The 26405-nt window shown below is 36.1% G+C and overlaps 1 protein-coding gene and 1 long non-coding RNA gene across 5 annotated transcripts in view; one reads left to right on the top strand and one right to left on the bottom strand.

Annotated features, from left to right (window-relative positions):
• The window catches only part of LOC141574621 (uncharacterized), a 69819-nt gene that overhangs the window by 42888 nt on the left and 526 nt on the right, over nucleotides 1–26405 (bottom strand). The window lies entirely within an intron of this gene.
• Nucleotides 1274–25408, top strand: LOC141574695 (uncharacterized). Its single transcript, XM_074351421.1, has 12 exons — nucleotides 1274–1306; nucleotides 3407–4842; nucleotides 6326–6411; nucleotides 6697–6812; nucleotides 6918–6999; nucleotides 8300–8365; nucleotides 9175–9238; nucleotides 10574–10641; nucleotides 12601–12732; nucleotides 14116–14223; nucleotides 16090–16204; nucleotides 18882–25408. The coding sequence occupies exons 1-3, from the start codon at nucleotides 1274–1276 to the stop codon at nucleotides 6393–6395; spliced, it is 1539 nt and encodes a 512-aa protein (XP_074207522.1). The 3' UTR covers nucleotides 6396–6411; nucleotides 6697–6812; nucleotides 6918–6999; nucleotides 8300–8365; nucleotides 9175–9238; nucleotides 10574–10641; nucleotides 12601–12732; nucleotides 14116–14223; nucleotides 16090–16204; nucleotides 18882–25408.

The following is a 26405-nucleotide window of genomic DNA, read 5'->3' as shown; positions in this document are numbered from 1 at the left end:
AACAATTTTAATATACATGCTGTTTACTGAAATAAAATTGTATAACGTAAGAGTTGTGGGTTAAGTTTTATTTGGGGCTAAATGAGGACTATAATCTAGGAGACAGCACCTCAGGTGGCTCTGAGGAACTTTTCTGAAGAGGCAGGGGGAAACTCAGTATTATATATGTAGTTTTAGTGAAGGGGAGTATGTGCAGTCAAACACACATTGAGTTCTTTTGCCAGTTATGAGGAGCAGACATCACTGTTAATGAATTTAGTGCTCTTCTAGATATAAGGAGATGCAAGAATTGGGGCTCATAAAATTTTCTCCTGAAAACATCTATCTGAATCTCTATTTTGTCAGTTTTCCCACAGCACAAAGTGCCCCATTCCTAATCTCCACCGTGAACTTTCAGGGAGTGTTGGAGGTCAGCGGCTACAGTGGCTCGTGATTGGTTACAGTAGCAAGCAGAGGTAGATGGCAAATGGTATAAATGATTATTCTCCTTAACATTTTTATTTGAATTATTTTTGATTACTTTTTTCTCCATTATAATTTTATATTTTACTTGAAAATATAAAGACTTATGATTGATAAAAATTCACTGTTAAATCTTTTATTTGTAAATATTAGAAAAGAAAGTTATTTTTGCTATCTCAACTTTTTTATACATTTTCTTTTAATTGTATCTGTGTTATTAACCATATAATAATCAATAATGCAAATTGATATAAAGTAACATGCATTTACAAAATCAAACAAGTTAGACTGAAATATCATTTTAAGAATTATTTTTATTTATTGGCATTTATTTTGAAATATTTTCAAAATAGACGTGATCCTCACTTTGTCTACCTGTAGATTCAATACCCTTTAACATAGCATTTATATAATCTTGTCTTACTTCTTACATTTTAAAAAATGTATCCTTTTCTTAGTACTTACTATTATTTTTTTAGGATAAATATATAGTTACCATTCCTTCTGATTCTTTGAATGTCTTAGTATTACTTTGGCTTAACTACAAACATAACAACCTTAGTGGTAACACAATTATAGAATTATAATATTTTCCTCAAAGCTTTATAGCTATTTCCATAATATATTGTGGCTAGTCAGTCTTTAATAGAAGAAGACAAGGCTATTCTTTGTTTTCTCTAGAGAAGTAATTTTGTTTATATTTTTTTCTGGTCCACTTTTAAATTTAACATTTTGAAATAGATATAGATAAATATCTATTTTGCATTATAATTAAGCTTTAAACATGGTATATTCTTTTACTTATGTTGATATGCCTATTTCCCTGCCCTGGGAACAGATCTGGGTATCCAACAGTTTGGCACATTTTCTTGGTTGTTCTCTGATTGCTAAGAGTCAGGTCATACCCATACTTTAGCAACTGCACTGGATGACTGAATTTCTAATGTTATTTCCTTCTTTTGAGCTGCAGTTTCATTAAATTTATGTATTATTTATTGTAGAAGCAAATAAAAGCTTATATTTATAGGTAAATGGCATAAGTTTTAGTGGAATGTGGAGGTCACAATACACATGTTTAGTTGATATAGATCTTTACTCTAAATAATGATGAAATTTTTTGATGTTAAATTGCCTTCCTGCTTTCCTTCCCTCTTCTTTTCTTTCTTTTTGATTGGTATTTTTTGCTCTAAAGTTTATTTTTTTGGCAAAATCTTATTTGAATTGATACAGAGATGAAGGATACACACACACACATAAATGTCTATATAAACTCTACTAAATAAATAATCATAAAATCCCTGTTTCTCAAATCAATTCAAAATATTTTAAGAATGCTGCTTTCCTTGAATTAAACTTAATTCTTCTCCTCACTTATTTATTAAGCAGCATTCCTTTGTCATGCAGTGACTATAGCCTTGTTCTTCCTGTAAGTAATTGTGTTTTATAAATTTGTAAGCAACCAGAGTGATTTCAGAATTTGTTAAAGATTTACAAAAAATTGACATGATCTTAACCACATGCTGCTAATGCCAATATGCCCTTTAGAGTGATGTTTTTACTAAAAGCAATGTCTGACTCCTTCACATTCCTACAATAATGGCCTTATTATTATACTACAAAAGATGACATCTTCAAACAAAAAATGTCTAACTCTATAACAATATTCCATGAATTCACTTATTACACAATATTAACAAACTGCTTAAAGAATGAATCAAAACCATATAAGATATTATTTCTCATGTATTGGAAAAAAATTATACGATGAAGTAAATTAAATCTAGTAGTGTGAAAACATTCTAAGCCTTTCTAATGATAAAAACTTTAAACATAAAATATTCTACTTCAAAAATGCTTTCAGAGATGTTATAAATGGTGAGAGGATGTATATATCATATATAGTTTTCTGTTTATGAATTTGATTATATTATAGCAATGGAACAGTGTAATATTAAATTTTAAAAAATGCATATCAATTGAAGATATAAATTAACCTCAAATTTGGGTTGTAAATAATTTTATATTTAGCTTTCAGTTTTCTTTATGTGTTTTTATATAATTTCAGGAAAATAATTATCATATATAAATGTACACATCTGAGTCTTTATCTAATATGTCTCAATCTCAAGAGTTCTAAAACCCCTCAATTTCCTTCTTTCCTTTCTTCCTCTTTCCTTCTTTCCTTTCTTCTTTTCTCCCTTCTTTCCTATTCCTTTATTGGTAATTTGGGGTATAAAAGTTAATTGTTGGCAATATTTTATCAGAACTTTTAATGTGAATGAAGGATGAGAGATATATACATATATACACACACACATATAGTGATGATCCAACTTGGAATAAATATTCCCATATTTCTATGAAAAATTATGAATGCATTTAACTATAGTATGTTATTCCTTAACATTTTTCATAATATACAGTATATGTACTTACAACTTTATACTGTGAACTTAATTGTTTAATATCTACCGTCATGCATGGAAGAGTTTTTATGTTATTATAACGTATATTTTAATAATGTGATAAAGGAGAATGACATGGTGTTAAGAAATTATGTTAATGTAATGGGCTTTATGAATTCACAAATTAGCTGAGCACTGAGAGTGATTGGAATTAGATAGGCAAATCTCTTGAGGGGAGTAGGGCATTGATGTGTAAAAGATTATTTCTGAGAGTGAGAATAGCATGTGTATGGCCCTGTAGCATGAGGGAACATAGTAAGTACGAGGATTGTAAGACGTATATCTATGGTAATGATCATGAAGGTGAACAAGGAGTGATTTGAGGCAACTAACAAGGGTAAGGCCAAATATATAACAGTCAGCATACTACAGCAGGCTGTCCGGCGAGCCGGCCCTCCGCCCGCGCCGCGGGGTGGGCTAGCGCTCCGCGGGGGTCTCGGGCTCCCAGCCCACTGCCCCGCCTCCCCGCCACCCGCTAGGCGTCGTCCGGGGACGCCCCTTGCCGAGAGAGACCCTCAATCACAAGTCACCCCGCCCTCCCCACCCTCCTCGCCGTGCCACGCAACCCCGCCCCCGAACCGCCCTCCCGATCTCCCTGCAGTACCCCTCGCCCCTCGCCGGGAAGAAGTGACTCCAGCAGCCGTGGCGGCTCTTTGGGCCCAAGGGGCGGGCGCGGCAGCCATTGGCGGAGGCCGCTGCCTCCGGCTGTCAATCCCGCGGCCCGGCCCCGCCCCACCGGCGGAGCGTGGCAGGACGCAGGGCCGCGGGGGCTGTCGGGACGGCTCCAAGATGGCCGCGCGCTTGGGGTCCGCACCTGCTGGCGGCCTCGAGCCCCGTTAACTGCCACCGCTGCTGACCGGAGCCGCCAGTCGGCCTGGCGACTCCGTGGGCTGTCCCCGCGGGGCGGGAGGCCGCCATGGCGACCCTGGAAAAGCTGGCGAAGGCCTTCGAGTCCCTCAAGTCCTTCCACCGGCCGCCGCCTCAGCCCCCTCAGCCGGCACCGCAGCCGCCGCCGCCTCAGCCGGTACCGCCGCCGCCTCAGCCCCGTCAGCCAGCACCGCAGCCGCCGTCGCCTCAGCCGGCACCGCCGCCGACGCCGATTCAGCCCCCTCAGCCGGTACCGCCGCCGCCTCAGCCCCCTCAGCCGGCACCGCAGCCGCCGCCGCCTCAGCCCCCTCAGCCGGCACCGCAGCCGCCGCCGCCTCAGCCTGTACCGCCGCCGCCTCAGCCCCCTCAGCCGGCACCGCCGCCGCCGCCGCCTCAGCCGGCACCGCAGCCTCAACCGCCGCCGCCGCCGCCTCAGCCTGTACCGCCGCCGCCTCAGCCCCCTCAGCCGGCACCGCAGCCGCCGCCGCCTCACCCGGTACCGCCGCCGCCTCAGCCCCGTCAGCCAGCACCACAGCCGCCGTCGCCTCAGCCGGCACCGCAGCCGCCGCCCCCTCAGCCGGTACCGCCGCCGCCTCACCCGGTACCGCCGCCGCCTCAGCCCCCTCAGCCGGTACCGCCGCCGCCTCAGCCCCGTCAGCCAGCACCACAGCCGCCGTCGCCTCAGCCGGCACCGCAGCCTCCACCGCAGCCGCCGCCGCCTCAGCCCCCTCTGCCAGCACCGCAGCCTCAACCACCGCCGCCGCCGCCGCCTCAGCCCCCTCAGCCAGCACCGCAGCCTCAACCACCGCCGCCGCCGCCGCCTCAGCCTCAACCACCGCCGCCGCCGCCGCCTCAGCCCCCTCAGCCGGCACCGCAGCCTCAACCACCGCCGCCGCCGCCGCCTCAGCCTCAACCACCGCAGCCGCCGCCGCTTCAGCCCCCTCAGCCGGCACCGCAGCTGCCGCCGCCTCAGCCCCCTCAGCCGGCACCGCAGCCTCAACCGCCACCGCCGCCCGTCCACCGTGGGTCAGGAGCCGCTGCACAGACGGTGAGTCCCTGCGGGCCCCTCCCCAGCCCTGCGCGGGTCTCCGTCCCTCCCTCGGCCTCCCCCGAAGGCCCCGAAGCGGTCCGGGCCCCAGGCCTCTGCTTTCCCGGCTGCGAAACTCGGGAAGGAACGGGGCTGTGTTGTGATCCGAGGCCACGCGTCCCGTTCGGCTTCCTCTGGGCCACTCCCCACCCCTCTCCTTCTCCGGGCCAGGTGTAACATTTTGTCTTCCCTTTTCAACTGAGGGTTTAAAACAGTGTTTCAGATAACTGTCAAAACGCTATGCATGCAAAACCCTAGGTTAACTTAAGGGAAGGAGTAGGAGAGAAGAGGGGAAGGAGCGAAGTTCACTGGTCACTTCTGTGGGGGTGGGTTAGATGGTCACAGTGGTGAACGCTTAACTGCTACATGGCCCCGTGCGCTTACCAGCATAGTCGTTACTGTTACTAACCCCGGACAGCACTGGTGTTAAGGAGGCATGACCACGGACCGTGTGCTCATTGAGCTTAATTTTACACAAACTAAGATTTCCACAGAATCAAGACAGGCAGTAAATGCCAGCTGCAGAGGACAGCTTGTGCAGGGTTGGGGAACAGCATGGCATGATCAGAACTTTAGTTTGACTGGCTTGAAATGTAGAGGGAAAGGGAAACTTCACACTGATGAATCAGAGAGGAGATAGCTGTTTTTATTAAACTAAAATGGTTAAATGAGCCTTGTTGGTTAATGATTTGCCTTAGCAATGTGAATTTGGATTCTGCAAGTATTGTATAAGTTCTGTAAGAAGCTTGTTTTAAAATTTCAAAACTCTTAAGATATTAGAAGTTCAGTTTTATTTTATAAGAATTTTTTAAAAAGTGTTTATTTAACTCAATTAGAACTGAGTTCCTTTAACATAGACTTTATTATCTCATGTATTAATACCCTCTAGAGGTACACAATGAAAAATGTGATTTATAAACAGACACATACAGACACAAGGAAAACAGAGTATGTAGCTTCAGTAACAGTTTAAGAGAAAAGTCAGAAACAGAAATTTTCCCTGGTCAAAATATCAAAAAAAGCATCTGGGGCTTATATCCTTTAATTGATTTGAGCTCTAAATGGACAAATACACAATTTTTTTTTTTTAAATTGCTAAGAACAAGATTCTTTTTCACGTTGAATAATGATTTTGGAGTTTAAATAAATACCAACAGTAGAGCTATGAGGGAGGAAAAATATAAAATACTGATTTTTTTTTTTTTAATCTCACCGTAAGGTGCATTCTTAAATACATAGGAGAGAACTTTCATGATTTGTGCAACTCGCTTGCAAATAGTTCAACAGTATTAACAATGATTGAATTTAGATGGTGGGCATATGGGAATTTATCATCCTATTAAACAGTTTTCTGTACTTCTGAGACTTAGAATAAAACATTGGAAGGAACCTGTTAGACATAATGCTCTATGTGAAGTAATTTGTTCCCTTTGTGAAATTCTAGGAAGGTTAAATTGCATGTTCATAACATCAAGAAAATCACAAGCATTTACGATGTAATCAGAACTACCTGAGGATCTGTGAAACTTGGTGAGTTGGTGGATTTTTTAAAATGTCTTAAAACATTTTGTTTTTACAAAGATTACAGGAGTAAGAGAAGATAAATTTTAATCAACTCTTAATTTTTTTTTCCTGGTTGATGTGATATAATTAAATGTGGGGAAAAAAAGGTAAATTCTAAAAGGAGACACTACCTTGATGGTTTTCTATGGAGGAAACTCAAGCAGGAGGAAGTTTAATTTAAAAACATAAATTACTGCTCTTTATAATACATTCTAAGTTGTCATTCTTTTGAATGCCTTCCTTTCCAAACAGGTGTGTTATTCTGGGAGATCATCAGGACTTCTGGGTATTTGGAGGTACTGACCTAACCAGTGGAACTGCTGATTTATAAGAAGTTGTCCAGAATTTTGGAAAACTGATTAGTAGAGGTAAGTAATATTTCCTTGGCAAGTGATGACAGAAAGTGACTTGAGTGAATTTTCCTTTGTTTTTAGGCAGATGTACCTAACCATGTATGTTAACAATGATTACAGGCTGGAGACCGAGAAGAACTACCATTTTTGCCAGCTGGGATGCAGAAAAATTTGGACTTCTGGGTTCCACAAATGGGCTGAGGTAACTAAGACAGAAAACGTATCTTCTTGGTCAACATGTATCTCAGGGTAATCACAGATGTGTTCCATTACCTGATATTGTTTTAATTTGGATAAATACTCAAGAAAATTTAAGAAATAGAGTTTGCTTTTGCTTTTACATAAGTTTGGTAAAACAGAACAACCTCTTAATTACTAAGTACAAACCAAGTTTTTCATTATTTTTAAAATATTTTAGTTTCTATTTGTATTTGTTTTGTGATAAGTAAGTAAAATCTGTAAGCTCAGAAAATAGTCAAACCTAGGAAGCTGCTTCTGACAAGTGAATTAGCTTATTGAAAATCTGATATAGATCCTTGGCATTAATTTTCAAGTTTTTACAGTTTCCTTGGATTTCTTCTATCTAGGAAAACAACATGCTCTTTTAAGATGACTATACTCTGATTATAGTCTCTCCTTTATGGATTCCGTACTAAATTGTAACCATAGGTATATTTTACCATTTACAAAAGTGCCTGATTGGGAAGTATAATACAATGATTTTGTAAATTGAATTACTCTAAAATTTCAAGGATTTATTTTTAATTCAATTATGATTAATTTTCATTTGTCACTGGCTCTTAATGCTTTATTTTAAAGTGTCTTTCATAGGCCCCCTTCTTTCATCTTCTTCCCTTAGGCTCTCTGTCCAGTAACTCTAAGTTCTTACATGTTCATGGTAGGCTTGTGTATTTTTTTTAAAGGCAGGTGCACCAAAAAGCACTTTCCTGTGACTATCCTCTGTTTTGTTCATCATTTATGAGTCCAAATTTTATAGAATTGATTTGAAGAATGTCATATCTGTCTTATCATTGTGTCTGGTTTTTAAAATGCTTTCCTTCTGACTCATTTCTGCATACTTTAAAATAATAATATGAATCAAATAAGTATGGGAATAAAATCACAGTTACTTGTATCACATTTGATTCCATGTATATTGCAAAGTCTTATTATTATGTTGGTGTTATGATCATGCATTTCATAATACAGTTATTTACATGAATCAGATCTTATTCATTAAGGTCATTTACTTTTAGAAATATGTAATTTCTTGTGAATACATGTATATAGAAATACATGTGTCTTTCTATAATTTAAGCAGCTTAGAATACAGATAAAATAAATCCAAGATACAAGATAATATGCCTTACATTAATTTAAATTCATTTGAGTTAAAAGACAATTTGAATATTGTTTCCCATTTTCTACTAGCTTCTTGATCATATTCAGCAGCACATTTACCTTTACATATATTTAAGGAATCTTTTTTATTTCTACTGTAGCCCTGTCATAATGGAAACTCTGCAGCAGAATCAGCTGTCATCTATCCCGTGTGGCCAAGTGCAGAGGTGAGAATTCTCATTTGTGGGATGACCACTCACAGCTTTAAATGTTTTTACTGTAACTGCTCTTATAAGGTAGCAAGCTAGAGAGAGAGAGAGAGAGAAACAGAGAGAAGAAAAGAGTTCTCTCTGCATATTCCCATGTGTGTGATGGCATTAGTCTTCTTCTGCTGTATTTTTCTAGAATGTGTGTGCGTGTGTGCATGTATGTGTGAGAGAGAAATGTCTTGTCTTTGTCCTAATAGCCACTCTTCTCTCCCTCTAGTTTTTTCTCTATCCTCCCCTCCTTTCTTTTTCTTTTTCATCAATACCTTCTCTTTCAAAAAATTCTTGATAAATCAAATTTCCAACTTCCTCACTTTTAATATGGTAAAGTTACTTGGATCCCCAACGTCAAGGGATCTCATACTTTAATGTCTGTAAGGATTGCCAGGGACACCTTTTAAAAGTACAGATTTCCAGGCCTTACTTTGAGCAGTTCTCTTCCAGTAGATCCAGGGTGAGGCTGAGCATCTCCGAGCCTTCCCCCTTCATATTATGGTGCAGGGGATCAGGGGCAGTTTTCCTCTGGGTCTCCGTGCTGTTGCTATGAAAAGTGGCTACAGCATCACTAATATTTTTCTTTCTTGTTTTAATTGCATTAATATTATGAAGCAGTTAATAGCATTTTCTTAAAATTATGGTCAAAGGCATAGGCGTTTGATTTATAATGGTATCTGCAAACCACTCTTTTACTGAATTAATTTGTTTGTTTTGCTTGTATTTCCACAATTGTAAATGCTGTGAGTTAAGTGACTGCTTTGCTTCAACTACAGGAGAATGTGAAAACACTCCAGGAGAGAGAGGTTGCATATATCAATGCAGACTCATACACAGAAGGTAAATTTTATTTCAGATTGTCATTAAATAGTATACCAGTATTTAAGTCTATCAACTCCAACTCATAAACTAGGATTATCCTCTTTCTATGAGATGCCTCAATAATACCTCCATTTCTCCATTTTACCAGAGAGAACATTATTATGATTCAAATGAATCAATATGATTCATAACTAAGCTATTGATCCTAATTTCTTTAGAATATTTACCATTTGCCTATCTTGGATTACTACTTAAAACTTTAGTACCTTTGACATTCTTCCTGTGGAGCTATTTTTAAAAGTTGGGGTAAAATATTTCATACAGAAATAGTTCCTGTATGTATTGGACCAACTCTGAAATAAGCACCCACTACAGACTTCCTTTTGACCCTGACATGTGGCATGTGCATCTGTAGGCTTTCATCATATTATGGTTATTTCTAGGTAAGTGTCACAGGACACATGTTAGTTACTGACATGCTCTAGTCTAAAGTCTTGATATTGAATTGAATGAATGAATAAAAACATGAACATTATGGCCTTACCACTTCCTTTGCCAAAGACCCCTAGGTACTGCTGCCGTAATGAGCAATGGCCCTTACTGTTACTGCAGGAGCTGCGGCCTTAGCAGCAGAGTCCGCCTCTGCAGTCTCCTATCCCGAGTGTGTGCTGCAGCCTCTCTGGCTCCTGAATAGTTATTTCCACCTTGTGTTTTAGTTTTAGCCAGACTGTTTGTCTGTCTGTCTATTTATCTACCTACCTATCTATCTATTCTAAAATCTTATTTATTTGTTTTTACTGAAGTACATTTGATTTATAATAGTAGTTTCAGGTGTACAGCAAAGTTACACAGTTATATACATATACATATACATATACATATACATTTTTAGATTCTTTTCCATTATAGGTTATAATAAGATACTAAATATAATTCCCTGTGCTATACAGTAGGTCCTTGTTGTTTATCTGTTTCATATATAATAGTGTATATCTGTTAATCCTGAACTCCTAACATCTCTCTTCCCTTCCCCCTTTCTCCTTGGGTAACCATAGTTTCTTTTCTATGTCGTGAATCTATTTCTGGTTTGTAAATAAGTTCATTTGTATCATTTTTTTGTTTGTTTACATTCCACATATAAGTGATATAATTTGATATTTGCCTTTCTCTGTCTGACATACTTCACTGAATATGATAATCTGTAGGGTCCACCCTATTTTTAATTCTCCAGGAATGATGCCTTCAATTTGAAATCTGTTATATCTTGTTTATAATTAGAAAATAAAGTTAGAATTAAATACAGGTTTGAAGTCCATTTGGAGGTATTAAAATACTCTCTTATTTATTTTGCAGGCAATTATACCCTCAGAGTTGACTGTATACCTCTTCTTTTCCAGTTGGTATATAAACTGACAAAAGAGGTATGTAAATAGATCTGTCATAATGTTTTCTGATGAGTAGATAAGTCAATAACTTTTGTTTTCTAAATTACTAATATTTAAACTGGTGACAGACATAGCTGATTTGTATAAATAACAAATCAGAACGAGCTTTAATACACTTCTTATGTGACATAATTATGAGAACAGTAGTGCTAGTCTCTGTTCTAATAATATTTCCTAATAATTGTATACATTTGTTAAAATGTGCAGGGTCTGTTGTTTCATGGGGCAGAGTCTCTTTGATGTAACAGAAAGAATACTGAGCTGGGATGGGGAAGCCTTGGCTGTGAAGATTGCCTTGGCTATTCATTCATTCATTCATTCAGCAAGTATTTATTGTGTGGTTACTATGTATCAGGTCCTATGAAATGAATTCTAGCAGCAACAGTGATAAAAGGACAAGGTTACTGAATCCAAATACTTTGTAATCTAGAGAGGCCACAGACCTGTAAATGAGGACTCATACTTCACTTGAATATTGGATACTATATACAGTGGAGGACAATTGCGGAAGAGAGAAGCTAAGACCCTGGGGTAGCTGGTGAGGTTGGAAAGCATTAGAAGGTGTTTACAGAAGGATTAGTGGTTAGGCTGTAAAATGGAAGGATGTGAAAGTGGGGAGAAGGTTTCTCCTCAGAGGACACAAGAGCTAATAAAGACATGGATGTGTGAAAGAACATTTCCTGACCTCTGGGTAATGCAATATAACCTAAATGTAAGGTGTTGGTGAAAAAGCTGGTAAGAAACGGGGCCTGACACATAGGCCTAAATGTTCATAAATCTGGTGATGGAGAAATTAAAGAATCTTTAACAAGTTTGTACATTATCATTTTTATTCATTAGAAAAATTACTCTGTATCAGTGCAGTGAATAGGTTAAGCTGTAGTAAGTCTAAAAGCAAAATGGAAATAATTCCACATACTTATTTAGCGCACAGGAATTTATAAATACTACTTATTGATGTAAAAATACTCTGAAAATGCTAATGCACTCTGAATCTCTAAAGGTTATGTGATCTACTCTTTGAGAATATGTGTGCTTCATTTAAATAACCCCCCATTATAGAATTTAACTGTAGAAATGTTTCTTTCAAGTAGGTATCACTTAGATGACAGTGGGAAGTAGATGTCACATCTCTGTGGTCCTGTTTCCCAATTGCCCTTCATCTTGCCCTGTCCTTTTCACTGTTAGTGTCTTTAACATCTCATCCCAAGTGAGCATCCTCCCATGCCTATCACAACTCCCACCATACTGGGAAGCTTAGGTCCTTGATCCTTTTATTGAAATGTCCCATAAAAACATCTTATCTAAAAGCACGCTGTAAAGACAGCCCTTGTTGGGGAATCCTTCTCAGGAGATACATTTACACTCTGTCCTACAGAGGAGGCTCCTGCCTTTATAGGAGGGGTAGTAAGAATTTTAGGACCAAGAAGGAGAAGCTTAGGTCTATCCCCTTTGTACATTTATTTAATAAGTATTAAATGTGTAAGTGGTTACCATAATGACAGGATAAATCAAACAGAGATTCTGCTATTAGTGTGTTACCTGTGTAGCCAGGAGAGACTATGATCAAGAATTTTCAAATCCAAGATAGAGATTAAAATCACCAAAGTGAATACAGATAAAAGTGTGGGAAGCAAAAAATAAATATCTTAGTTTATTATTTTACATGTTGGAATTAAACAGCCTGCTTAATGGGAAATTGCAAATTTTTTTCCAATTTTAAAGCCTCTTTTATGTTAATTTGAATTTAATTTGCATGCCACTTGTATTAGATACAATATATTTGTCTTTCAGAGTTTTTGTTTTAGGTAGTTTTTTAACAGTTTAACTGGGAAATTAAAATGTATCTTTAGAAGTTACATTATCAGGATGAACTAATTAATTGTCCAGAAGAGAAGAGTGAGATTTTATAATCTTTTTTGATTTGATTGTCAGTGGAGGAATCAGACATCATTCATCTGGAGAAATGCTGTTGGTTGCTGAGGGCTCAATCCCGAACTGGATGATTTGACTTAGAGACATTTGGCCCATTGGCTTCACCACCAATTTGTCCATCTCTGAGTGAAGGTGGGAATCCTTCTATTTTCTACAAATGTTCTTTGGTAAACACGTGAGCCTTGTTCCACCTTTGGAGCCTTGTGTAATTCGGTTTACCTTTCTGCACCTGAATATTCTCATATATGAAATCAGTTTGACCAAGACAATCATTATGAAACTGTGCTCCAGTGCGGTGCCTCAGCATCTGGTGCAAGGTCAGGGTGGTGGACACTGAATAGGCAAAGCTCTAGCTTCCACACGTGACCTCACCTCTTCCTCTGCTGAGTAGTGTCTATTGTATTTCTTTTATATAGAAGAAGGTTCCACTGCTGTATCCTTCCCCCACCCTTAAAAAATTAAGAAACCACTGGACTAGACCATCTCTAAGGTACCCACTTAGCTCTAAACTTTTCACTACTATATATATATATATATATATATATATATATATATATATATATATATATATTAAATGAGGTTTACAAGGAGTAGTTGTGGCTGATAATCACAAAAACTGTATTTGAAATCTGAAAGCTTGGGTTCTGCTTCTGATTCAGACCTTTTTAAAAAAATTTCTTACTTTTAGCAAGTCATTTAACTACTTCTTAGCTTCAATTTTCTGCTCTTTGAGGGCACAGAATTAGATTCTTGAAATAGACAGTCTGTATTCTTCAGGTTTCTAGTGTGTTTTAGTAATATTTGTTAGGGGAGCTAGAACAGACAGGGCTTCCACTTCAGCAGTGCAGTTATGTTTTTACCTTTTTAGAATTAGAGATTGAGAAATCATTTCATTTGAAAACAAAATGATTGCATTTATTTTTTATGAAAAGTTTAAAAACCACAAGATTAGATTATAAATTGCCCTTTATTTCTGAAATTTAATATATTTATTTATACAGATTAAGTGGTACAATGAAGACTGCAGTACAGAATTTCTTTCTCTTATAATATAGTGTGTTAGTTTTCTTTGCTTCATGAAGGAGTTGTATGAAGCTTGTTAATAACAACACAGTATATCTTTGATAGAGTTCAACTTTTCTTCTTTTTTCTTTTTTCTTCTTAGTCTTTCCAAATTAGGATAATTGTGGTCTCTGACTTTTTTCCAGTTAAATTTTTAAAATATATTTTAATTTTTTACATTCTACAATCACTTTTGACTTTTGGAATTAATATAAGATAGAGACAGGTAGGCAGACAAAACCAAACACTAAATGATAGTATTTTCTTCTAGGAAGTTAAATTTTGGTTATAATTATTCCAGGGGGAAAAAAAAAACCTTCCTAAGACAGTGGAAACTACTGATAACTTTTAAAAACTAAGTCAGTTTATGCGAGTCATGCCTCCTTTCATAAGCATGTCATTATTAACAGGAAGTTTGTTGGCTGTGATTTATTCTGTGTTCCTATTTTACAGGTTTATTTAATGCTTTTGGTGAAAATCATGACAGCCACATAGATTTTAAGGAGATATCCTGTGGGTTATCAGCTTGTTGCAGAGGACCTCTGGCTGAAAGACAGAAATGTAAGTGTGTTAAACATCACAAAATTTGGAAGCTATACAGAGAAAAAAATTAGCATCCATTCATGTAAAAAATCATCTGATTAAGGCTTGAATTTTCATCCCTTTGGCAAATAGCAATCTCTTGCTGAGGTTTTACTGAGGTCAGTGTAAAGGTTCAATCATCTATTCTTTTTTACTGTGGAGTAATTTAAGATCTTTGTTATTAATAATGGTTGATTTTCCAGATGAATGTACAATTCATGATAAATGAACTACATCATTCATGATGTGTTTGAAAATGTTAAGCATATAGAAAATATTTTCTGGTAGTCTATATAGAAAATTTGTCTTGCTTAACTTGAATTCCAACTTATTTTCTAGCACTGTGTATATTGATATTAGCAAAATTAAATTTATGATAAAACAATTTTATTAAATACTAAATTTATCTTTTAAACCTAGCTAAAATATTATAGCGTAATTTATAAGGATATTACATTAATAAATCTTAACCATATTTGGTTAGGAAAATGCAGCAGTTTACATTTAATTGGAACCTAATTCTTATATATTCACTAGGGTCATTATCTCTGCATATTTCTAAAATACAGCTTCACAAATACTGCGTATTTTGGGTATGATACTTATTAGTTCAATATTCTTTAGTAATGTACTGTGATGTACTCAGTTAATTTAATAGCATAATTAATACATAATTATTACACACACGGGTGTGTGAAGTAGATAATTATTTAATCTTAAAAATTTAGATTTCTTTTATCTTCCCTGATAGTATACCATTACTCTAACCTGGCTTTGTGATAGATTATTTGTTCACATTAAAGTTCTGGTATTAAAGAGGCTGAAGTCTTTGTTTCTCAATTGAGGTTAATTATTGTCTTAAATTTTTTTTTAATTTATTTTTTGCCAGTGGACTAGTGGAAGTTAACCAACTAGACTAACTAGCAATTTTGCTGATATTGATGTTAATTAGCAAAGTGCTGATATTTCGGATTTTTAGCTTGTTGTATATAAACTTCATTGAAGATTTGAGATTGTTCTTAGGCAAAAATATTGGGTGCACATTAATTACACTGGAGAGGCAAAATCTTTATACAGTCATCTCTCATTATCTGCTGAGGATTGGTTCTGAGACCCCCTCAGATACCAAATCCATGGATGCTCAAGTCCTTATGTAAAATGGCATAGTGTTTGCATATAACCTATGCACATCCTCCTGTATACTTTCAATCATCTCTAGGTTACTTGTAATACCTAATACAATGTAATTATTTGTAAATACAATGTAAATGATATGTAAATAGTTGTCAGTGAATAGCAAATTCAAGTTTTGCTTTTGAGAACTTTCTGAGAAAATTTATATATATATATTTATATAATTTTTGACCTATTGTTTATACCTGTGAATGCAGAACCAATGGATACAGGGGGCTGACTGTACCAGCTTTTTGTTGATTCTTAATGTAGATGGAATATTTTCAACATTGTAAGAATCAACTCTGAAGTGATCAGTTTTAAATATTAGAAATTAATTTAAAAGCTTGAATTACCTTCTCAAAATCTGTGAGATATTGTATAGTAACTTGGCCCTTCTTTTTCAGTTTGCAAGAAATTTAACTTTAGATTTAGGTGAAGGATAGAGTTCTCTAAGCTGGCTAATGATATAAGGAGAGAGACTTGTGAAGTGTACAGGAATTCCTACAAGTTCAAAGGACTTTAATGACACAATCTCCTCCAAATAAGAACTTAATACAGAATGTAATTGTTTGAGGAACTAAGTAATTTTACTAGGGCAGCTTGTAATAAAATGTATTATACTTCAGAATATGAAAGTAATTTCCCTCCATAAGAGTTTCTTTTCTTTAGTTTGCTTCAAGGTATTTGATGTTGACGGTGATGGAGTTCTCTCTAGGGTTGAACTGAGAGACACGTGGTTGCACATTTAGAGGTCTGGAAGGACAACTGCACCGATGATACCCTGGTAAAGTCTGATTGTATACATCTTCTTGAATGTAAACTTCCAACAGGAACATAGAGTGAAGAATTTTTTAAAACAGGTTGAGAAAAAGATTTCTTACTACTTCTAGGTTCTATATTATGCTACTCAAAATATTCATAGCCAAAGATGCAAAATTGGGAAGAGAATTTGCCTTAGAAAATTTAATAAGCTGAATGTATTATATTAAAAAAATGAAACCACTGGAAAATTGTCATAAATTTTTAAGGCAAACAAGCAATCTATTTCTGTAATTAAAAAAAGAAAAAAAAAGTTGACCGAAAATACTTTATACTTCAGCTACTGGCTAATAAAAATGATACCTTCTCTATCCTAACTACTGATTTGGGTTTCTGGTTTTAAAGAATTACATGTGGATGTATCCAACATTGTAGAAGACACATAGAATGCACATGACACCACAAAGGCGAGTCTAGCAGAGACTAATTTATTCTTTTCTAAAAATACATTATATTCTGAATTGCTATACATACCTTACGTATACATACTTGAATCTCTTCTACATCATCCCTGCTAAATGCTTATTTGGACCTGTGGTTACAATACCTCCAAGTTGTCCCTAAGGAAAGCCCATTCCACCTTTAAACAACTCCATTAAGTGTTATTTACATAAAAACATTATATTTTATAACCTAGGCATTTTATAAAAATTAAGTAGAGACAGCCCTTGACACCTGTAGTTTATAATCTTTACTTCTCCCATTTTAATACATTATGGTAAGACAAAGCTTATATTGAGCAAAAGAAGCCACAGAATAAAAGAAAACATTGTACAATTCAATTTATATGAAGTTCTAGAACAGAGACAACTCATGTTAATAATTGTTACAATAGTGATTTTGGAGATGGGTCATTTAACTGGGAAGGACCATAGGATATCTGGGATGATGGAAATTATTTTTTAATCTCAATCTGGGTGGTGTATATAGTTTTAAAATTTTTTTTTCAATAATATTGGTGAGGGTCTGTTCTAAGTTTTTTAATAGCAGCCAGAATAAGTGTATAATAGCAGAAACAAGCATGTACTTTACAAAGAATAAAGCCTTGAATTTTTTTTAGTTTCACAACATTTATTAAAGATATTATAATAGGTTTGCCTTAATGTCTATGTATCCCTGTGAAACTGAAGATAATCCATATATGTGAGACACATATGAGTTAATTTGACCCTTTCTATTCAAATGTTGACATGTACCAAGTAGCAGATGGTAGGATGTAGACCATAGTGGTCTTATACAGGCTTAAAAAAATAAGTAACTTTTTTTTTCAATCACAAATCCAGAAGAAATCATCATAGTCTTATTAACTGACACTCAACAGAAATAAATAATAGAAATGAATTTTTCAGGGCTTGATCTTTGTTTGGCAACTCAGATAACCGTCTTCATTTACTTTTCTGCCCAAAACTAAGGTAGCCATTTCTATTTGGTATATATGAAAACAGAAACATAGGAAAGTTTCTGTTAGGAAATACCTTATGTAGAGATACAATTTCCATTGCCTTTTTTCTGGGTGTTTGATAAGTATGGAGGTTATCATCGCTGTCTATTTTTATGTAAGACCGTGTTTCTTCTTATGGCTGTACTTTTGAACATTAAAAAAAAAAGATCATTTAGCTGCTCCATCTGCGTGTAACCATAATAATGAAATGGTAAAAATTTAGAATAGAATTTGGACCTTTCAACCAAACCTATTACCCATATTCACTGGTGAATAGACTGTGACAATATTACCCATTATTTTGTACCATTACATTGGTATTAATATACTTTTATGGAAGTTGCATCATGAAAGCCAATAATTACCATCATAGTGCTTTAAAATCTTTTCTTATAATACATGGTATTATATATTGAATGAATACATGAATATCATTAATAATAAATATTAAATATCATTAAATAATAAATCATTAGATAATAAAAATATAATTAAGTAATAAAAGCTAAGGACATTATTATTCGTCTAGGATTGTTAAGGTGATTGTTCAAAACATGAAGTAAGAAGCATTTGGTTATATTTTTGCCTGCCAAGAAATATTGTCTACTGTATATAAATGTAATTTTTGGTACACTTTGACACCAAAAAAAAAAAAAAAATACTGCTTTATTCAACTTGTGAAAGTAATGTTTAATTTTATTTTGAGGAAATGTTACTATAGATACTCATTTATTATATATATTTAGTTTTTTTAAATCTCTTAAGAAGTCTAATAATATTGCCAGATGTTTTAAAGAAGATCTTAGAAAATTGTTAGAGTCAAAGGGCATAATCCAGAGAGTTTGGAAAGATGCTTTCAAAGTTAGTAAATAGTCCTTTTTCTCTAACCAGAACCTTTTGTGGGTTCTGTTAGTAAACTTCACCTTGAACCAGAAGATACTGTGAGTTATTTCCCAGGTCTTACTGGAGGAAGAAGATTTTTGGTGATAAATTGCCCACGTTGTGACTGACTACTTCAGAGTTTGGTTACTTTTGAACTTATTCTTGCTGGCCTACTTTCAGATGAACACATAGCATCTACGTTAAATCATTAGTTTTCTTTCAGACAAATGACCATTGCAAGTTTAATAAAACAGATTTTATTCAAATAATATAAGAAGATGAAGACTTAAGATATTCTTAAATATTGTTTCTCTTTCAGAATGGCCATCTTAACTCTAGAGGAATATCATATCTGGAGTGTGAAAAATGTTCTTGCCAATGAGTTTTTGAATCTACTTTTCCAGGTATGTTTAAGGTAAATGACAGAGACCGAGGGCAGTGGTACCAGTAGTTCTACATCTTTTCCATTATGTAGTAGTTAGACAACTAGACTACAAAACCATATATTGTCAAAAGAACTGCATTAACCTGTACACCACCTGCAGATGGTAAGTTAGAGCGTGCATGCTTCTCAGAGTCACAATGTGCATGATAGGAAAGTAGAGTATAGCTGATAATGTTTATCTTAATAACTCATGATAGAGCAGATTGTAGACACATAGAAAAGAATTTAAAATGTAAAAGCCATTATAATTTGCTATTTTTCTTTACTTTTTTTTTTTTTTTTTAAGACCCTTCCTAACAAGTAAGGCAGTGTGGACAGAGACAAAGATCATAAGTCGGCAGCTGTAAATTTTTCACAAAGTATACAATCTTTCCAGTTAGGAGGTTATTTTAGATGCAAATCTGTTTCTTAATTTTCTTTTATTCTTTCTTTCTTTCTTTTTTTTTTCTTTTATTTAATTTAATTCTTTAGAAGGTCCAAAAAAGATTGAAGGAGAAAGGAGGAAAAAAAGCTGTCAGGGGTGAACATGAAATCATAAAACTTGCCAGATTTTAACTATTTTCCAGTTAAAGTAGTTCTCTTTGCTCCAATTTAAAGAAACAACTTATAGTTTCCCATTTTTCATAGTTCTTCATAAATATATGTTGATTTAATAGTATTTTACAGGGTGTGAGTAGGGACAGACTGGAAGTTCAAGATTTGTAAATACTGACAGGTATATATAGAATAGATAAACAAGTTTATACTGTATAGCACAGGGAAATATATTCAAAATTTTGTAGTAGCTCATGGGGAAAAAATATGAAAACAAATACACGTATATTCGTAAAGTACTGAAAAATTGTGCTGTACACCAGAAATTGACACAACATTGTAAACAGACTATAACTCAGTAAAAAAACAAAAACAAGATAAAACTGTTAGAACACTATAAAAAAGTAGTATTTTAGATTTTTCTTATTTTATTCTCCTTTTCTTATAAAAGCACCCCTATGAAGATCAATAAGGCTTGATATCTTTATATCTATCATGATCCTCCATTGTAAATACAGAGTAACCTGCCTGTGACACAGCTATGTTAGAATAAATGAAAATTGAACTCTTCCTGACAGCTAATAATTAATGTATATTTAAAGCATATGAAATCTGATAAGTCTATGATACCCATTTAAATCAATCAGTTGCTCCACTGTCAGTTATCAGCCAGGATCTAAGTTGATGTCTTTATAAAATATAAATACATATAAAAATAATATAAACCTACTATAAACAGAAATGACTTGCTTAGTAATATGAAAATTGAGCAGCTATTTTTATCTCATTTAAAATGATGTCCTCAATTACTTTAAGTTATCATTAATTATATAAACATTTTGACCACTTAAGTTTGTGTCTGAGTCACCTTGCAGCTCTTACATAGCAAAGCATTTTGAACTTTTATATTGCCTTTCCTATTTTCTCATGTTTATCAGGGACTTGCATAGGCACTATTTTTTTCTAGGACTCTATAAACAGATGTATGCCTGAGATTTTCTTTTGTGTCTGTGTTTCTAGCATTATATTACTGACAGATTTTTTTGTTGGTTATCAATCTAATTTTTTTTCTTGGTATATATAGTCCTTTCAGCCCTTTCAAATATATATATATGTAGTCAGTTTACAATGTGTCAATTTCTGGTGTACAGCACAATGCTTCAGTCATACATGAACATACATATATTAATTTTCATACTTTTTCACCATAAGTTACTACAAAACAGTATTGGATATAGTTCCCTGTGCTATACAGTATGAACTTGTTTATAAATTGGGAGTTTGAGATTTGCAGGTACTAAATATTAACATTACATTTTATGATGCTTACTTGATCCCATATTCAGACATGCTTTTAAAACTTAATTGTCACTTAATATATAAGTAATCAGACTTACTCTAAATTGTTTTATTTTCTGTCTGTTTCTAAAATAGAATTAGCTAGTAAATTCAGTGATAAAAGCTTGAATTATACTTTTATTTTATTTGCCAAGATCCCACTCCTGGCTGACCATTTTGGGTATTTAAGTATAAAGTAAGTAAATGTCAGTAGAATTAGGAAACCATTCCTGTGGTAATATTATTTTCAGTCCTTTCAAATAAACTCAGTGCCCAATATTTTGCAGAGGAAGCATTCTAAACATGATCAGGATCTTCTATCTTGTACGTTTGTCAGAAAGCGTCAAATGTTAAACAGTTTGATAAACAGAATAGTGCACCACACTGACCCCTACCTATATCCATGCTCTAATCCTGAAATCTGTGAATATGTTATTTTACATGGCAAAGGGGATTTTGCAGATGTATCAGGTTAAGGACTCTGAGACAGGGAGATTAGCCTGGATTATCTACATGGGCCTAGTCTAACAACAGGAGTCCTTAAAAATTGAAAATCTTTCCCAGCTGTGGTCAGAAAGATAAGACTTTGGAAGAAGGATTAGAAAGCTGTAAAGCTGTTAGCTTTGAAGATAGAGGAAGGGCCATGGGTAAAGAAATGTGGGTGAACTCTAGAAGCTGGAAAAGACAAGGAAATATATTCTTCCTTTGACCTACAGGGCATACAGCCCTGCTGACATCTTGATTTTTAGCCAAATGATACCTGTTCCTGACTTGACCTACAGAACCATAAAATAATAAGTTTGTGTTGCTTTAAGCTGCAAAATTTGTGATAATTTGTTACAGCAGTGATAAAAATAAATATAGGGGAGGTAATCCAAATTTATGGATTGGAGGGCTCAGCATTTTAAAGATGTCAGTTCCCCTTCAACTGATTCAAAGATTTATATGTGCACATCAAAATCCCCAACAGTTAATTGTTGTTACTGTTTTTTTGTAGAACTTGACAAGCTGATTCTAAATACATAGAGAAGCGTGAAGGGCCAACAATAGCCAAGATGATATTAAAGAACAATGTTAAAGGACTTATAAAACAATATTAAGTCTATGTGATAACTACCTAAAGTTAGACATATAGACCAATGGAACAGCATTGAATTAAACCCTGTACCATACATGAACAGTAACTTTAGATAGATTATAAATCTAATATATTTGAAACATAAAGCAAAGCATCTGGGGGAGGGTAAAGCTCAGGTGGAATGTGTGCTTAGCATGCATAAGGTCTTGGGTTCAACTCCCAGTACCTCCATTAAAATAAATAACCTAATCCCCCACCAAAATAAAGCATCTAGAAAATAGTGTAGGAGATATCTTAATGACTTTGAAGTGGCAAAGAGTTCTTAAACCGGACAAAGCATGAAACATAAAAGAAGAGTTTTAAGTTGGACTTCAGTAAAATTAAGAATTATTTTTATCAAGAGATACCATTAAGAAAGTGAAAAGCTAAGCCACACGGTGGGAAAATATATTTGCTATACCTATATCCAACAAAAGACTTGTATCTAGGGCATATAAAGAACAAAAACCAGTGGAGAAAAAGGCAGAACCTCAATATCAAAATATGCAAAATAATTGAACAGGTGCTTCACACACACACAAAAAATTCCACATAAGCTATGAAAAGGGGCTGACCTCTTTAGTAATAATGGAAATACGTACTAAAACCACACTTGGAACACCATTAGACATCCACTAGAATAGTTAGTTGTTAAGTGATATGAAGCATTGGTGAGGGCAACAAGCAATGGGGACTCTTACACATGGCCAGTGGGAATATAAATTCTTACAAATACTTTGGAAATAGGCTTTTTGAATGAAAGTTATATGTGTGTGTGTGTGTGTGTGTATATGTACACACACACACATACACATACACACACACCCACACCCTATTACCAAGGGTAAGCCATGTGTGTACCCTTCAGAAACTTCTACATCTGAGCACCAAAGGACATCCAGAAAATTCTCATAATCACTATTTGTTATACCCCCAAATAGAAAATGACCCAAACACTTGTCAACAATAAATACATGACCATAAGTGGTGGCACATGCATACAAGTTGTATACTTTAAAGCAATAAAAAATATACTAGTTTACAGAAAACACTAGTGGATGAATCTTACATAATGTTGAGTGGAAAGTACGGGACCAAAAATTTCAAAAGCAAAAAAACCAATCCATGGTGGCTGAATTTAGGATGGTGAATCCATCAAAGGGGTGCCGTAGTAACTGGGAAGAAACCCAAAGTGGAACAGCAATGTCCTGTTTCTTGACTGGATGAAGGTTACATAGATGTGTTTACTTTGTGAAAAATCACTGAGCTGTATACTTAAGATGTGTTCACATTTAAGCATGTATACTATATTTGCATTTTTTAAAAAAAAGTTTGCTTGCAAAAAAAGATATCCAAAGCCCAAGTATTTATCAGTAGGAGAATGGATAAAACAAATGATAGTATATTCAAACAATGGGATACTACTCAACAATAAAAAAGAACCAACTACTGATAGAAGGATGAACCTCAAAAGCCTAATTTATACATTTCATTGTTAGGTAAATTTTAACTCAGAAGGTAAACAAAACTGTAAACAGGCATGTGCCCTGAGGGGAGGGGTGCTATAGCCTTTGTCTCCTCAGACCTGTGCCATTACTGGCACATCTCGCAAGAAGAGAGGCAGGGCTCAGCCACATCTACCATCTCCTCCTGTGCATAGTGCCTGGGCGGGGGCGGGGCTGAGGCCTGAATCTGCACGTGGGGGCTCCACAACCTCCTAGGCAGGACTGAGACTTGTTTATAGCCCGAGGCAGAGAGGATCTTTCTACCCTGACACCTCAGAGAACTTGTGCTGCCAAGAGAAACAAGGAGCTCAGATTTGGCACAGAGCATAGGTGGGGCTGTTCCGCAGTCTTCCCCGAGCCCACCTACAGAACACCTACCCGAGGCAGAGCAGGCAGCTGCACAGAGCAGCAGAGTGACCAGCACGAGGAGAGAGCAGGTGGGTAGCCACCCACCTTCCTGGCAGGAACACAGCACCTGACCACGGTGCTGGGACGGGGTGTGATCTGCCCACCTGCCTCCCCCTGATCACAGCATCTGACTGTGGCATCAGGAGGGGGAGTGACCTGCCCGCCCACCGGGTAAGAGCTCAGCTCCTGACCTAGTGTTAGGAGGGGACACAATCTGCTAGCCAACAGCCACTGAGAGCAGCACAGATGAGGGCGCCAACAGAAGGCCTATGAAACAGCAAGCTGAGTTCGCGAAGCAGGGTGAAGATACAAAGACCTGTCGATCAAATCATTAAGGGCACACCATCTCCAGGTTAAGTAGGTAACTGATACTCCTTAAGCCACGGTGCCAGAGAGATATGAGCAATGTGAAGAAGCAGAGAAACCACTCCCAATTAAAAGATCATGAGAAATCCCCTGAAAGCATGATCAAGGAAATAGACATTGATGGCCTACTAGATCAAGGTTTCAAAAAAAGAGTGATCAAAGTACTGAAGGAACTAAAGAAATAGTGTTTAGGGATATAAAATATGTCAAAAATGAAATAGAAACTATAGAGAAGAACCAAGTAGAATTAGTAAACTCATTGTCTGAGATGAGAGCTGACCTAAAGGCTGTGCAAAGCAGACTAGAAAATACAGAAGAACAAGTATGTGATCTAGAAGACAGGACAACAGGAAGCACCCAATCAGAACAGCTGAGAGAAAAGCAAATAAAAAACAATGAAAACAATATACGGGACCTATGGGGTAATATAAAGTGTGCCAATCTATGCATAATAGGAGTTCCAGAAGGGGAAAAAGAACAAAGGGGATTGAAAAGGTATGGGAAGGACTCATGACTGAAAACTTCCCAAACCTAAAGAAGGAATCATATCCAAGCACAGGAGGCTCAGAGGGTCCCAAACAGGAAGAACCCAAACAGACCCACACCAAGGCACATCCTAATCAAGATAGCCAGAGTCAAGGATAAAGAAATGATCCTAAAGGAAGCAAGAGAAAAACAGAGTGAGTTACAAGGGAACACCCATAAGGTTTTCAGCTGATTTCTCTACACTATTTACAACAGCTAAGACATGGAAACGACCTAAAATGTCCATCAACAGATGACTGGATAAAGATGTGGGATATTTATATGATGGGATACTATTCAGCCACGAAAACTGACAACATAACGCCATTTGCAGAGACATGGATGCTCCTGGAGAATGTTATTCTAGGTGGAGCAGAACAGAAAGAGAAAGAGGAATACCATATGAGATCACTCATGTGTGGAATCTTAAATATATGCAATGTCTTGTGGTAACTCACAGCAAAAAAAAAAGTGACGAATGTATGTACGTTCATGTATAAATGAAAAATTGTGCTCTACACTGGAATTTGTCATAACATTGTAAAATGACTATTACTCAATAAAAAATGTTTAAAAATAAGTAAAATAAAATATAACCTTTAAAATACTGTATAATGAGAGGTGTGATGTTCTAGTATCTGTTCTAAGAAGTACGTTAGACACACATAAGAATAACCAATGGTCAGAAAGATCACATGTTACCAGCTACCACCCCATGCAAATTAATGGCATTTAGGAGATATTCATATATGTGTGTACATATGTAAAATATGTATTAGTATATATGTAAATCAAATAAAATATAATCTAATGTAAAATCATATCAGCAAAAGCACTGTGCTGACATAAGTATCTTGGTGTAAATAGATTACAATTTTTTATTGAGTTGTCATAATGGGAATATTGTGAACCAAGTGGAAGTTGTAAAAAAAAAGTCATCCAAAAAAAAAAAAAATCCTGACTACATGAAAAGATGCACAGTTACTATAAGGGCTCTCCCCTTATTTACTATCAGTGTCAGAAAGTCTCTTGGAATAAGTTAGGAGAATTAAAAACTCTTAACAAGACACAAAAATGCACTCTCTGTTAAAGAAAATAAACCAAAAGAAAAAACAAATGAATGGACAATTAAGATCCTACAGATAAAAATACCAATTTTTATGGGAAATATAGCCTTAAAAAATGAGATTATATTCTAATTTCACCTTTTGAATAAAGATATACAAAATTTAGCTGAATACCTTCGTATTTTGCACTTACGAAGAAAAAATGTATTTGCAATGAAAAAACAGCCATTATCCTGCCTTTTGAGTATTCTAAAGTTTTAGGTTTGAATATATTTCATCTTAAATGGTCTTAAGCACTATGCAGTGGTTGGTGTTTTAAAAATACCACTGTGTGTGGAACTTCTAAAAGTGATTCAAAAAATTTATATTTTTGTAATAATTTAGTAATGGCCCGGATATTATTTTTAACAGGACTACTCACCATGGAATGGTGCAAGATTTTTTCGATGAGTTTATATTCACACATGTTGAAGATTGTCACTATATTATGAGAAAATGTCAACCATGGCAGTATTTTGACTTGAAAACGAGATAAGCT

The sequence above is a fragment of the Camelus bactrianus genome, chromosome 22 (genome assembly GCF_048773025.1).
Source record: "Camelus bactrianus isolate YW-2024 breed Bactrian camel chromosome 22, ASM4877302v1, whole genome shotgun sequence".
Classification (NCBI taxonomy): domain Eukaryota; kingdom Metazoa; phylum Chordata; class Mammalia; order Artiodactyla; family Camelidae; genus Camelus; species Camelus bactrianus.
This window is presented reverse-complemented; position numbering and strand designations above follow the sequence as displayed.